The following is a 14,390-nucleotide window of genomic DNA, read 5'->3' as shown; positions in this document are numbered from 1 at the left end:
AGCTTTTTGACCTCTCCTCTGTCCAGAGTAAACGACAAACAGGAAAGATGTTTGACGAAAATCCTTAGTAGCTTGTAAGTAAAACTTCAATGCACAACGATGGAACAACAATCTCTTGATTGATATTCTTGTTAGAAACCACCTTAGGTAAAAACCCAGGTTTGGTACGCAGAACTACCTTATCTGCATGAAAAATCAGATAGGGAGAATCACATTGTAAGGCAGATAGCTCAGAGACTCTCCGAGCCGAGGAAATAGCCATCAAAAACAGAACTTTCCAAGATAAAAGTTTAATATCAATGGAATGAAGGGGTTCAAACGGAACTCCTTGAAGAACCTTAAGAACCAAGTTTAAGCTCCACGGGGAAGCAACAGGTTTAAACACAGGCTTAAATCTAACCAAAGTCTGGCAAAATGCCTGGACGTCTGGAACCTCTGCCAGACGCTTGTGCAAAAGAATAGACAGAGCAGAAATCTGTCCCTTTAAGGAACTAGCTGATAATCCTTTGTCCAAGCCCTCTTGGAGAAAAGACAATATTCTAGGAATCCTAACTTTACTCCATGAGTAAGTCTTGGATTCACAACAATAAAGATATTTACTCCATATCTTGTGGTAGATTTTCCTGGTAACAGGCTTTCGTGTCTGTATTAAAGTATCAATGACTGACTCGGAGAAGCCATGCTTTGATAGAATCAAGCGTTCAATCTCCATGCAGTCAATCTCAGAGAAATTAGATTTGGATGATTGAAAGGACCTTGTATCAGAAGGTCCTGTCTTAGAGGCAGAGTCCATGGTGGAAAGGATGACATGTCCACTAGGTCTGCATACCAAGTCCTGCGTGGCCACGCAGGTGCTATCAGAATCACCGATGCTCTCTCCTGTTTGATTTTGGCAATCAGTCGAGGGAGCAGAGGAAACGGTGGAAACACATAAGCCAGGTTGAAGAACCAAGGCGCTGCTAGCGCATCTATCAGCGTCGCTTCTGGATCCGTAACAAGGAAGCTTGGTGTTCTGGCGAGACACCATGAGATCCAACTCTGGTTTGCCCCAACGATGAATCAACTGAGCAAACACCTCCGGATGGAGTTCCCACTCCCCCGGATGGAAAGTCTGACGACTTAGAAAATCCGCCTCCCAGTTCTCCACGCCTGGGATATGGATTGCTGACAGGTGGCAAGAGTGGTACTCTGCCCAGCGAATTATTTTTGAGACTTCTAACATCGCTAGGGAACTCCTGGTTCCCCCTTGATGGTTGATGTAAGCCACAGTCGTGATGTTGTCCGACTGAAATCTGATGAACCTCAGTGTTGCTAACTGAGGCCAAGCCAGAAGAGCATTGAATATCGCTCTTAACAGAATATTTATTGGAAGGAGTTTCTCCTCCTGAGTCCACGATCCCTGTGCCTTCAGGGAATTCCAGACTGCACCCCAACCTAGAAGGCTGGCATCTGTTGTCCAATCTGGCCTGCGAAAGGTCATACCCTTGGACAGGTGTACCCGAGACAACCACCAGAGAAGAGAATCTCTGGTCTCTTGATTCAGATTTAGCAGAGGGGACAAATCTGTGTAATCCCCATTCCACTGACTCAGCATGCATAATTGCAGCGGTCTGAGATGAAGGTGCGCAAATGGCACTATGTCCATTGCCGCTACCATTAAGCCGATTACCTCCATACACTGAGCTACCGAAGGGCGCGGAATGGAGTGAAGAACACGGCAAGCATTTAGAAGTTTTGATAACCGGGACTCCGTCAGGTAAATTTTCATTTCTACAGAATCTATAAGAGTCCCTAAGAAGGAGACTCTTGTGAGTGGGGATAGAGAACTCTTTTCCTCGTTCACTTTCCACCCGTGCGACCTCAGAAATGCCAGAACTATCTCTGTATGAGACTTGGCAACTTGAAAGCTTGACGCCTGTATTAGGATGTCGTCTAGATACGGAGCCACCGCTATGCCTCATGGTCTTAGAACCGCCAGAAGTGAGCCCAGAACCTTTTTAAAGATTCTCGGGGCTGTAGCCAACCCGAAGGGAAGAGCTACAAATTGGTAATGCCTGTCTAGAAAGTTTCCCCGAATCACAGATGTCACCCACAGACTGAAGCTCTCCGTCCTCATGATCTGCATATTGTGACGCAGTATCAGACATGGCCCTTACAGCATCTGCGCGCTCTGTATTTCTCCTAACCCCAGAGCAATTGCGCTTGCCTCTTAATTCAGGCAACCTGGATAATACCTCTAACAGGGTATTATTCATGATTGCAGCCATGTCCTGCAAGGTAATCGCTATGGGCGTCCCTGATGTAATTGGCGCCATATTAGCGTGCATCCCCTGAGCGGGAGGCGAAGGGTCTGACATGTGGGGAGAGTTAGTCGGCATAACTTCCCCCTCATCAGAATCTTCTGGTGATATTTCTTTTATAGTTAAAGACTGATCTTTACTGTTTAAGGTGAAATCAATACATTTAGTACACATTCTCCTATGGGGCTCCACCATGGCTTTCAAACATAATGAATAAGTAGTTTCCTCTGTGTCAGACATGTTTAAACAGACTAGCAATGAGACTAGCAAGCTTGGAAAACACTTTAAACAAGTTTACAAGCAATATAAAAAACACGTTACTGCACCTTTAAGAAACACAAATTTTGTCAAAATTTGAAATAACAGTGAAAAAAGGCAGTTACACTAACAAAATTTTTACAGTGTATGTAACAAGTTAGCAGAGCATTGCACCCACTTGCAAATGGATGATTAACCCCTTAATACCCGAAACTGAATAATAAAAGACAAAAACGTTTTTTTTTGTTTTTTTTGTTTGTTTTTTCAAACAGTCACAACAACTGCCACAGCTCTACTGTGGCTTTTTACCTCCCTCAAAAACGACTTTGAAGCCTTTTGAGCCCTCCAGAGATGTCCTGGAGAGGGAAGCTGAATGTCTCTGTCAGTATTTTTATCTGCACAGAAAAGCACTAAAAAAGGCCCCTCCCACTCATATTACAACAGTGGAAAGCCTAAGGAAACTGGAACTAGACAAAATTCAAGCCAGCCATGTGGAAAAAAACTAGGCCCCAATAAGTTTTATCACCAAATACATATAAAAACGATTAAACATGCCAGCAAACGTTTTATATTACATTTTTATAAGAGTATGTATCTATTAATAAGCCTGATACCAGTCGCTATAACTGCATTTAAGGCTTTACTTACATTAGTTCGGTATCAGCAGCATTTTCTAGCAAATTCCATCCCTAGAAAAATATTAACTGCACATACCTTATTGCAGGAAAACCTGCACGCCATTCCCTCTCTGAAGTTACCTCACTCCTCAGAATATGTGAGAACAGCCATGGATCTTAGTTACTTCTGTAAAGTCAAAGAGGATTCTGGGATTTTAAGCTTTGAAAATGTACATATTTATTATAACAAAAGTTTAAAACAACAGTATTGATCAATGGTCAATTGAGAACCTCTAAATTGCATCTGTATACATGGTTTATATCAGGTTACAAAAGTTAATCACAAGATGTGCTCGTGAAAAAATATATTATCAATAAAAAACTATAATCAAAAAACAAAAAATGTAAAAAATATGTATATAAACAAATGGGTATAAAAAATGAGTGCAATTGCTCCAAAACACGTGAGAAAAAACAAAAATATCAAAAAATATATATTAGGTGTACACCTTTAAAATCTTAGTGTTCAATTCCTTGTGGGTGGTATTTGTGAGAGATGTGAAAATTCCAAAAGTTGTATATATATACACGTGATGAAAAGTTAATTAAGAATAGTTCCTGTGTTGAAATCCAAAATCTTCTAAGTGATGATGTATGTCCGAGTATATCCTATATTGGGATGTTATTAATGGTGATTGGCTCCTAGTGTTCCTAATATTCCATTATTCGGAAGATATCTTCATTAACCTAAATAAAGTAAAAATATATAGTGCAATAAAGCTTTCACAAGTGGCTATAATCAGTACACTCCGGCACCATTTAAAAATAACAAACTTTTGATTGAAGAATAAACTAAGTATAAAACACCACACTCCTCTTACGACCTCCATCTTGGTTAAGGCTTGCAAGAGAATGACTGGATATGACAGTTAGGGGAGGAGCTATATAGCAGCTCTGCTGTGGGTGATCCTCTTGCAACTTCCTGTTGGGAAGGAGAATATCCCACAAGTAATGGATGATCCGTGGACTGGATACACTTAACAAGAGAAAACTGCTGCCAAAATTAAATAAAAAATTACCTGTGCGGCCCTTGTGGACTCTCAGCATAAGGTGATGAGATTCCACTAGCCTCAAAGTGTGGGATTTAATACCCAAGCTGTGGAATCCATAAGCAAATAACTGGTACACACACACACACACACACACATATATAAATATATAGATATATACATACACACACGCAAACACTCTATATATTGTATATGTTGTTATAAAGTGGAGTTTAGAGATTATTAAAAGGGACAGTATACACCAATTTTCATTTAACTGCATGTAATAGACAGTACTATAAAGAATAATATGCACACATAGTGATATAAAAACCCAGTATAAAACCTTTAAAAACTTACTTAGAAGCTCCCAATTTAGCACTGATGATGAGGTTAGGCTGGGACACCTACTGAAAAGAGCTGAGAGCAGACGCTCCCCCTTCCCCCTCCCCTGCATATGAAAAGACCCTTTACACAAACAGAAGCAATCTGAAGTCTGTAGACATCAGTATACATCTAAAACTTTGTGGCTTGGTTAGGAGTCTGAAAATCAGCACAATGTTATTAAAAATATAAAAATCAGCACAATGTTATTAAAAACAAGCAAAACGACACATTTTTACAAAAACACCCCCAGATGGGCTATAAAAATGGATCATCTACAAAACATTTATGCAAGGAAAAATCTAGTGTACAATGTCCCTTTAACTGATTAATGATTCTCAGATATGAACTTGCAAGTTCATGAAACTTCCCATTTGTGTTAATTAACTCCTGCACTACAGGGCTCTTTCACACTGTGTCTTGATAAATAAACAGCCCGCACATGAATACCCTTAGGAGTACAGCACTTAAAAACTACATATTGTCTTTGGTAGCGTATGTGCACACTGCAAACTGATCCTATAAACCGTCTATAATCTCTTCATGTTAATACAAATCTATCCTGTCTTTTACTTTGTGCTGCATTGCAAAACGTGACCTCAGTGTTGGTCATGACAACATCCCTTTAAAGTAACCACAAAACAGCTGTCTATATATTAGGGTTTGTAACAACTTACACTTTGACCTACTCAGGAAACCACATCACAGCTGCACATAATGTAACATGATCAGCCACACTTCAGCCAGCTTCTTAGCCGACTCTAGGACATATTCTCACTGTTCCAGCTGCTGCTACCCCAGAAACATTATGCCTATGAGCCCATTGCATTGCAAACACACAGTTTTAGCACATACATTATATAATTGATCACAAAAAAGGCGGTGCGCTATTCCATATGCTCCACTCTGACCTTTATTACTGAATGTTTATTTGTCTTCTGACCCCTGTCTGAGGAGCTGTTAGCTAGAAATTAAAGTTAGTTATTACAGTGATGCGGATTTCCTTGTAACAAGACCATAAAAGCATCTCTGATAGTATCCTATTGTGTAACTCACAACTGCATTCAGAGGTATAAGGATAAAGCAAATGATTCATTTCTTACAGTAGTTGTAATATTTGTAAAATTGATAACAATGACAAACCCTGGCAAGCTGGTGCCTAAGGACTACTGACGCAGATGTTATAGAGAGCTGGAATACTGAACCTGTTTCTCAGAAACTCAATATATATTAAGCAGCACGAGACTCCTTGCAAACTAAAAATACAATTTATATAATCCATTCAAGTGCACAATTTGAACAATACATAAAAACTCACTGCTGGACGTAGGGTTGCCACCCGTCCCTTAAAATACAGCACACGTATAAGTTACACATTCTGCAGAGTGTGCAGGGAGGAATATGAATAGTGCTGTCCAGAAATACAATACATGTTCCTCCCTGCACACCCTGCAGCATGTGTAACTCATAAGTGTCCAGGAAAACATGGCTGAGGTGGCAACCCTAGCTGGACGTCACACTATACTCCCTAGTAGATACAATTTGATTTTTGAAGCAAAGTGGAATTGAGAGGGTGGGTCCAAAGCTTGAGGCCAGAAGTTGAATTTGTCACTTTAAAACACTTGTCCTCATTTTGAACAGTCACGGTTTGATAATTTATTATATGTTCATTAATAGGGAAATCCTAACGTATAGATAAGGGTTTCTCAATTCCAGTCTTCAAGGGCCCTAACAGGAATTCCACTTATTGATCTATTCAGTAGCTCAATCACTTGTACTCAGGTAGAAGGTTCTGTGAGACCTGGAGATCAGTTGTTTAATAAATATAAACTAGTAGGACATGAAAACTATTTTCAACTTATATCGATAAAGTGTTCTTTGAGCATAAGCCCTTAAACGATGTTACATAAAATTAGTCACACAGGGATACAATGCACCTGTACACTGTCTTTAACATTTTAATTGAAAAAAAAAAAAAAAAAGCCCACCTTCTCAGCAAGCAGCTCACGGATCTTGGTGGCCTGGAGGCGAAATTTGTAGAGTTGGGTCTCGAGGGTGAGACATCGTTTCTGCCAGTCTATGCAAGCTCCGTTCCCCAGCATAAGGTCTCCCATATTTGGGCAATTTGTCACATATAGCAGGTCCTCTGTAAGGCCCTAAAATGAACGTAACAAATATTGTGGTCAGATAATTTACCAGTATTTATTTGGTTTGTAATACATTTTTATTTTCACATATTAACGCTAAAACTTCCAGTACTTCAGTGTGTCAATCACTCAATGTTCTACTCTTCTTAGTCAAACATAACCCGTTTTTCCTTTGTAACCAACAGAAAAGTAGTTAAAATAGAGACATAAAATACATTTGTAAATTAAACACATTTCCTTGGATAGGGAGCACATTTTAAAGCCAGTTTACATTACAGTGTAAATATGTGTTATCCTTTCCCATGAAAAATGTGAGCTGTAGAATTTTTGTGTCTAAAGTCAGTCAATTCTCTACCCACTGGCCATGTTTTTATCACACCTGCTCAGGGGAGTCAATGTCAAGGCTGACAAATCGCAGAAGACTTTTTTTAAAAAAAAATTACACCATTCCCAGACAAAGTGTGTTTGGCTCCAAAGTTTAAATTTGTCTACCTTGGGTCTTGTGCAATTTAGATTTGTAGTTCCTCTTAATGCAGGGGTTGGAAACTTTTTCTGTAAAAGGGCCAAATAATATATACTTTAGGTTGTTCTCAACAAAATGTTGCCAACCAGGTGGGTGCAGTGTAATACTTTGCAATATTATAAAATTTTCTATTATTTATAATTGCTACTTAAGATATCCAAAGCACAAATTAAGTGCATCATTTAACATAGAATTTGTTTAATCATAATTTGTGCAGCTAAGTGAAAAGTAATATTAGCAAATTTTGGTTTATATTTTAGCAAGCTGGTGTGGCCAGTAAACAACACTGGGTAAAAATCCAGTGGGTAACAACACTGGGTAAATTAAAAATAAATAAGTAATTTTCCAAGTGTCTCATTTGTTTATTAGTTTCAGGCTTATTTCATTTTTTATTTTTGTGACAAAATTCTGTTGTAATGATACTGAGCTGTCATTTTAAAATGTTCTAATTTTTCCTTAGGAGTTTTGTATATTGCGCTAAAGTATATTATGCGTTGAGCAGCAATGAAAACGCCACATGGGTTTCTAGTGCACCAACTCACCCCTGCCATTGCAGCCAACACACAAATAAATGTGGCTATGTTCCAATAAAACTTATGGTAGTTTTTTGTTTGTTTGTTTTTCTTTTATTAATAGACACTGAAATTTGAATCTCAAAACATTTTAATCCGTCATAAAATCTGATCTGACTCCCAGGCTGAAGTTTGTCTACCCTGCTTTTTAACCCCTTAAGGACCGACGACGTATAGGGTACGTCCTGTAAAAAAACGGTCCTTAACGACCAAGGACGTACCCTGCATGGGGGGCATAGGTGTTCTCAGGAGGTCTTGCAGAAAACAACCTGGAGTATTTTTTTTGCAATAACTTACAATAGGCTCTCCTAAATCATAGCCAAAAAGCAATGTGTGTGTAAAAATGAGAAAATACCACCACACATTTTCTCTATTTTTTTTGGCTAAAACAGTTGCATCAAAGGCATCAAAACACCCCATATACAATACCTTGGGGTCTCAACTTCTGAAATATATGCACGTTCTAGGCGAGCAAATAAATTGGGGTATGTAAAAATTCCCCCCAAAAGAAGATAGTCAAAGAAGATATGTTAAATTTGAACAAAATCACAAAAACATGTCAGACGTTTGGCATTGCAAACCCCAAACAACCCAACAAACCTATAACTAGATGGTTTCACTGTACTCAGGAGTTTGGGCTGAACAAATATTGCGGTGTTCTTTGGCAGCAAGACATAACATGAACTGAGAATCTATGCCTAATGTATAATGTGTGTGAAAAATAACACAAAAAAATGACTACCCAAAAGTTTGACAAAGACTGGTGGTTGAATTAGTGCATGGAAAGTGTTGAAATAGCAGCATTTCAAATACCCTAGGGTGTCTACTTTTCAAAAATATATGGTTTGATGGGGGTAAATTACATTGGCCTGCTTCAGAAATGATCCAAATAGGACATGGGTGCATGAAGACAGATGTGAAAATTCCAAGTTGGAAAACTGGAATGCGCCCCCTAAAAATAAGGCCTTTTAGCCCCCTGAGAACCCAACACACCTATATATGGGTGGTATCACTGTACTCAGGAGATGATGCTGAACACATATTGGGGTTTTTCAAACTTTGGCATCAATTGGTGGTAAAATAGTTGCATGAAAAGTTTAATACCTTAGGTTGTCTTCTTTTTATAAAGATATACATGTGAAGGGTTATTCAGGGATTCCTGACAGATATCAGTGTTCCAATGTAATGATTACAAATTTTGGAAAAAAAAAAAATGGTTTTGAAATAGCAAAGTGCTACTTGTACTTATTGCCCTATAACTTGCAAAATAAAGCAAAGAACATGTAAGCATTGGGTATTTCTAAACTCAGGACAATATTTAGAAACTATTGAGCATGGGTGTTTTATGGTAGTTGTAGAAGTGCAATTGATTATTATATATATATATATATATATATATATATATATATATATATATATATATATATACACACATATACACACATATACACACACACACATACATACATACACACACACACATATAAATATATATAACATAATTTATGTAAGAACTTACCTGATAAATTCATTTCTTTCATATTAGCAAGAGTCCATGAGCTAGTGACGTATGGGATATACATTTCTACCAGGAGGGGCAAAGTTTCCCAAACCTCAAAATGCCTATAAATACACCCCTCACCACACCCACAAATCAGTTTAACGAATAGCCAAGAAGTGGGGTGATAAGAAAAAAGTGCGAAAGCATAAAAAATAAGGAATTGGAATAATTGTGCTTTATACAAAAAAATCATAACCACCACAAAAAAGGGTGGGCCTCATGGCCTCTTGCTAATATGAAAGAAATGAATTTATTAGGTAAGTTCTTACATAAATTATGTTTTCTTTCATGTAATTAGCAAGAGTCCATGAGCTAGTGACGTATGGGATAATGAATACCCAAGATGTGGATCTTCCACGCAAGAGTCACTAGAGAGGGAGGGATAAAATAAAGACAGCCAATTCCGCTGAAAAATAATCCACACCCAAAACAAAGTTTAAATCTTCTAATGAAAAAACTGAAATTATAAGCAGAAGAATCAAACTGAAACAGCTGCCTGAAGTACTTTTCTACCAAAAACTGCTTCAGAAGAAGAAAACACATCAAAATGGTAGAATTTAGTAAAAGTATGCAAAGAAGACCAAGTTGCTGCTTTGCAAATCTGATCAACCGAAGCTTCATTCTTAAATGCCCAGGAAGTAGAGACTGACCTAGTCGAATGAGCTGTAATCCTTTGAGGCGGAGATCTACCCGACTCAACATAAGCATGATGAATCAAAGACTTTAACCAAGCCTTCTGACCTTTCCTAGAACCAGAAAAAATAACAAATAGACTAGAAGTCTTTCTGAAATCTTTAGTAGCTTCAACATAATATTTCAAAGCTCTAACTACATCCAAAGAATGCAACGATCTTTCCTTAGAATTCTTAGGATTAGGACACAACGAAGGAACCACAATTTCTCTACTAATGTTGTTAGAATTCACAACCTTAGGAAAAAATTTAAATGAAGTTCGCAACACCGCCTTATCCTGATGAAAAATCAGAAAAGGAGACTCACAAGAAAGAGCAGATAATTCAGAAACTCTTCTAGCAGAAGAGATGGCCAAAAGAAACAAAACTTTCCAAGAAAGTAATTTAATATCCAGCAAATGCATAGGTTCAAACGGAGGAGCTTGAAGAGCCCCAAGAACCAAATTCAAATTCCAAGGAGGAGAAATTGACTTAATAACAGGTTTTATACGAACCAAAGCCTGTACAAAACAATGAATATCAGGAAGACTAGCAATCTTTCTGTGAAAGAGAACAGAAAGAGCAGAGATTTGTCCCTTCAAGGAACTTGCAGACAAACCTTTATCCAAACCATCCTGAAGAAACTGTAAAATTCTAGGAATTCTAAAAGAATGCCAAGAAAAATGATGAGAAGAACACCAAGAAATGTAAGTCTTCCAGACTCGATAATATATCTTCCTAGATACAGATTTACGAGCCTGTAACATAGTATTAATTACGGAGTCAGAGAAACCTCTATGACTGAGAATCAAGCGTTCAATCTCCATACCTTCAAATTTAAGGATTTTCCTGATGGAAAAAAGGACCTTGCGATAGAAGGTCTGGTCTTAACGGAAGAGTCCACGGTTGGCAAGCAGCCACCCGGACAAGATCCGCATACCAAAACCTGTGAGGCCATGCTGGAGCCACCAGCAGAACAAACGAACGCTCTTTTAGAATCTTGGAAATCACTCTTGGAAGAAGAACTAGAGGCGGAAAGATATAGGCAGGATGATACTTCCAAGGAAGTGACAATGCATCCACTGCTTCCGCCTGAGGATCCCTGGATCTGGATACCTGGGAAGCTTCTTGTTTAGATGAGAAGCCATCAGATCTATTTCTGGAAGTCCCCACATTTGAACAATCTGAAGAAATACCTCTGGGTGAAGAGACCATTCGCCCGGATGTAACGTTTGGCGACTGAGATAATCCGCTTCCCAATTGTCTATACCTGGGATATGAACCGCAGAAATTAGACAGGAGCTGGATTCCGCCCATACCAGTATTCGAGATACTTCTTTCATAGCCAGAGGACTGTGAGTCCCTCCTTGATGATTGACATATGCCACAGTTGTGACATTGTCCGTCTGAAAACAAATGAACGACTCTCTCTTTAGAAGAGGCCACGAATGAAGAGCTCTGAAAATTGCACTGAGTTCCAAAATGTTGATTGGTAATCTTGCCTCCTGAGATTCCCAAACCCCTTGTGCTGTGAGAGACCCCCAAACAGCTCCCCAACCTGTCAGACTTGCATCTGTTGAGATCACAGTCCAGGTCGGAAGAACAAAAGAAGCCCCCTGAACTAAAAGATGGTGGTCTGTCCACCACGTCAGAGAGTGTCGTACAATCGGTTTTAAAGATATTAATTGAGATATCTTTGTATAATCTTTGTATAATCCCTGCACCACTGGTTCAGCATACAGAGCATGTGAAAACGAGCAAAGGGGATCGCGTCCGATGCAGCAGTCATAAGACCTAGAATTTCCATGCATAAGGCTACCGAAGGGAATGATTGAGACTGAAGGTTTCGACAAGCTGAAACCAATTTCAGACGTCTCTTGTCCGTCAGAGACAGAGTCATGGACACTGAATCTATCTGGAAACCTAAAAAGGTTACCCTTGTCTGAGGAATCAACAAACTCTTTGGTAAATTGATCCTCCAACCATGTTCTTGAAGAAACAATACAAGTCGATTCGTATGAGATTCTGCTAAATGTGAAGACTGAGCAAGTACCAAGATATCGTCCAAATAATGAAATACCACAATACCCTGTTCTCTGATTACAGATAGAAGGGCACCGAGAACCTTTGTAAAAATCCTTGGAGCTGTTGCTAGGCCAAACGGCAGAGCCACAAACTGGTAATGCTTGTCTAGGAAAGAGAATCTCAGAAACTGATAGTGATCTGGATGAATCGGAATATGCAGATATGCATCTTGTAAATCTATTGTGGACATATAATGCTCTTGCTGAACAAAAGGCAGAATAGTCCTTATAGTTACCATTTTTAATGTTGGTATCCTTACATAACGATTCAATATTTTTAAATCCAGAACTGGCCTGAAGGAATTCTCCTTCTTTGGTACAATGAAGAGATTTGAGTAAAACCCCAGCCCCTGTTCCAGAACTGGAACTGGCATAATTACTCCAGCCAACTCTAGATCTGAAACACATTCAGAAATGCTTGAGCCTTCACTGGATTTATTGGGACACGGGAAAGAAAAAATCTTTTTGCAGGAGGCCTTATCTTGAAGCCTATTCTGTACCCTTGTGAAACAATGTTCTGGATCCAAAGATTGTGAATCGAATTGATCCAAATTTCTTTGAAAAATCGTAATCTGCCCCCTACCAGCTGGGCTGGAATGAGGGCCGCACCTTCATGTGGACTTGGGAGCTGGCTTTGGCTTTATTCCAGACTGGAGATGGTTTACAAACTGATACCGCTCCTGTAGGGGAAGGATCAGGCTTTTGTTCCTTATTGTGACGAAAGGAACGAAAACGATTAGCAGACCTAAATTTACCTTTAGATTTTTTATCCTGTGGTAAAAAAGTTCCTTTCCCCCAGTAACAGTTGAAATAATAGAATCCAACTGTGAACCAAACAATTTATTACCCTGGAAAGAAAGGGAAAGCAAAGTTGACTTAGAAGACATATCAGCATTCCAAGTTTTAAGCCATAAAGCTCTTCTAGCTAAAATAGCTAAAGACATATACCTGACATCAACCCTAATGATATCAAAGATGGCATCACAAATAAAGTTATTAGCATGTTGAAGAAGATTAACAATGCTATGAGTATTATGATCTGTTACTTGTTGTGTTAAAGCCTCCAACCAGAAAGTTGAAGCTGCAGCAACATCCGCCAAAGATATAGCAGGCCTAAGAAGATTACCTGAACATAAGTAAGCTTTTCTTAGAAAGGATTCAATTTTCCTATCTAAAGGATCCTTAAAGGAAGTACTATCTGCCGTAGGAATAGTAGTACGTTTAGCAAGAGTAGAGATAGCCCCATCAACCTTAGGGATTTTGTCCCAAAACTCTAATCTGTCAGATGGCACAGGATATAATTGCTTAAACCGTTTAGAAGGAGTAAATGAATTACCCAAATTATTCCATTCCCTAGAAATTACTTCAGAAATAGCATCAGGGACGGGAAAAACCTCTGGAATAACTACAGGAGGTTTAAAAACCGTATTCAAACGTTTAGATTTAGTATCAAGAGGACCAGATTCCTCTATTTCTAATGCAATTAAGACTTCTTTAAGCAAAGAACGAATAAATTCCATTTTAAATAAATATGAAGATTTATCAGTATCAACCTCTGAAACAGAATCCTCTGAATCAGAATGATGAAGTTCATTTAAAAATTCATCTGAGAAATGAGAAGTTTTAAAAGACCTTTTACGTTTACTAGAAGGAGGAATAACAGACATAGCCTTCTTAATAGATTTAGAAACAAAATCTCTTAACAGGAACACCTTGAATATTAGATGTTGATGGAACAGCAACAGGTAATGGAACATTACTAAAGGAAATATTATCTGCATTAACAAGTTTGTCATGACATTCATTACAAACAACAGCCGGAGGAACAGTTACCACAAGTTTACAACAAATACACTTAACTTTGGTAGATCCAGCATCAGGCAGCAATTTTCCAGAAGTATCTTCTGATTCAGGGTCAATCTGAGACATCTTGCAATATGTAATAGAAAAAACAACATATAAAGCAAAATTGATCAAATTCCTTAAAAGACAGTTTCAGGAATGGGAAAAAATGCCAATGAACAAGCTTCTAGCAACCAGAAGCAAATAAACAATGAGACTTAAATAATGTGGAGACAATAATGACGCCCATATTTTTTAGCGCCAAAAAAGACGCCCACATTATTTGGCGCCTAAATGCTTTAAGCGCCAAAAATGACGCCACATCCGGTAACGCCGACATTTTTGGCGCAAAAACGTCAAAAAAATGACGCAACTTCCGGCG

At 38.6% G+C, this 14,390-nt stretch overlaps 1 protein-coding gene across 1 annotated transcript in view; it reads right to left on the bottom strand.

The window, feature by feature from the left end:
- Positions 1-14,390, bottom strand: part of PLEKHH1 (pleckstrin homology, MyTH4 and FERM domain containing H1) — a 260,142-nt gene that overhangs the window by 195,426 nt on the left and 50,326 nt on the right. The window contains exon 2 of the mRNA XM_053697836.1: positions 6,597-6,764. Coding sequence (XP_053553811.1) covers positions 6,597-6,722 — 126 coding nt within the window. The 5' untranslated portion in view covers positions 6,723-6,764. The remainder of the gene's footprint in view (positions 1-6,596; positions 6,765-14,390) is intronic.

This window comes from Bombina bombina, chromosome 1 (genome assembly GCF_027579735.1).
Source record: "Bombina bombina isolate aBomBom1 chromosome 1, aBomBom1.pri, whole genome shotgun sequence".
Lineage (NCBI taxonomy): Eukaryota > Metazoa > Chordata > Amphibia > Anura > Bombinatoridae > Bombina > Bombina bombina.
The sequence above is the reverse complement of the archived record's forward strand: the minus strand, read 5'-3'. Positions and strand labels throughout refer to the sequence as shown.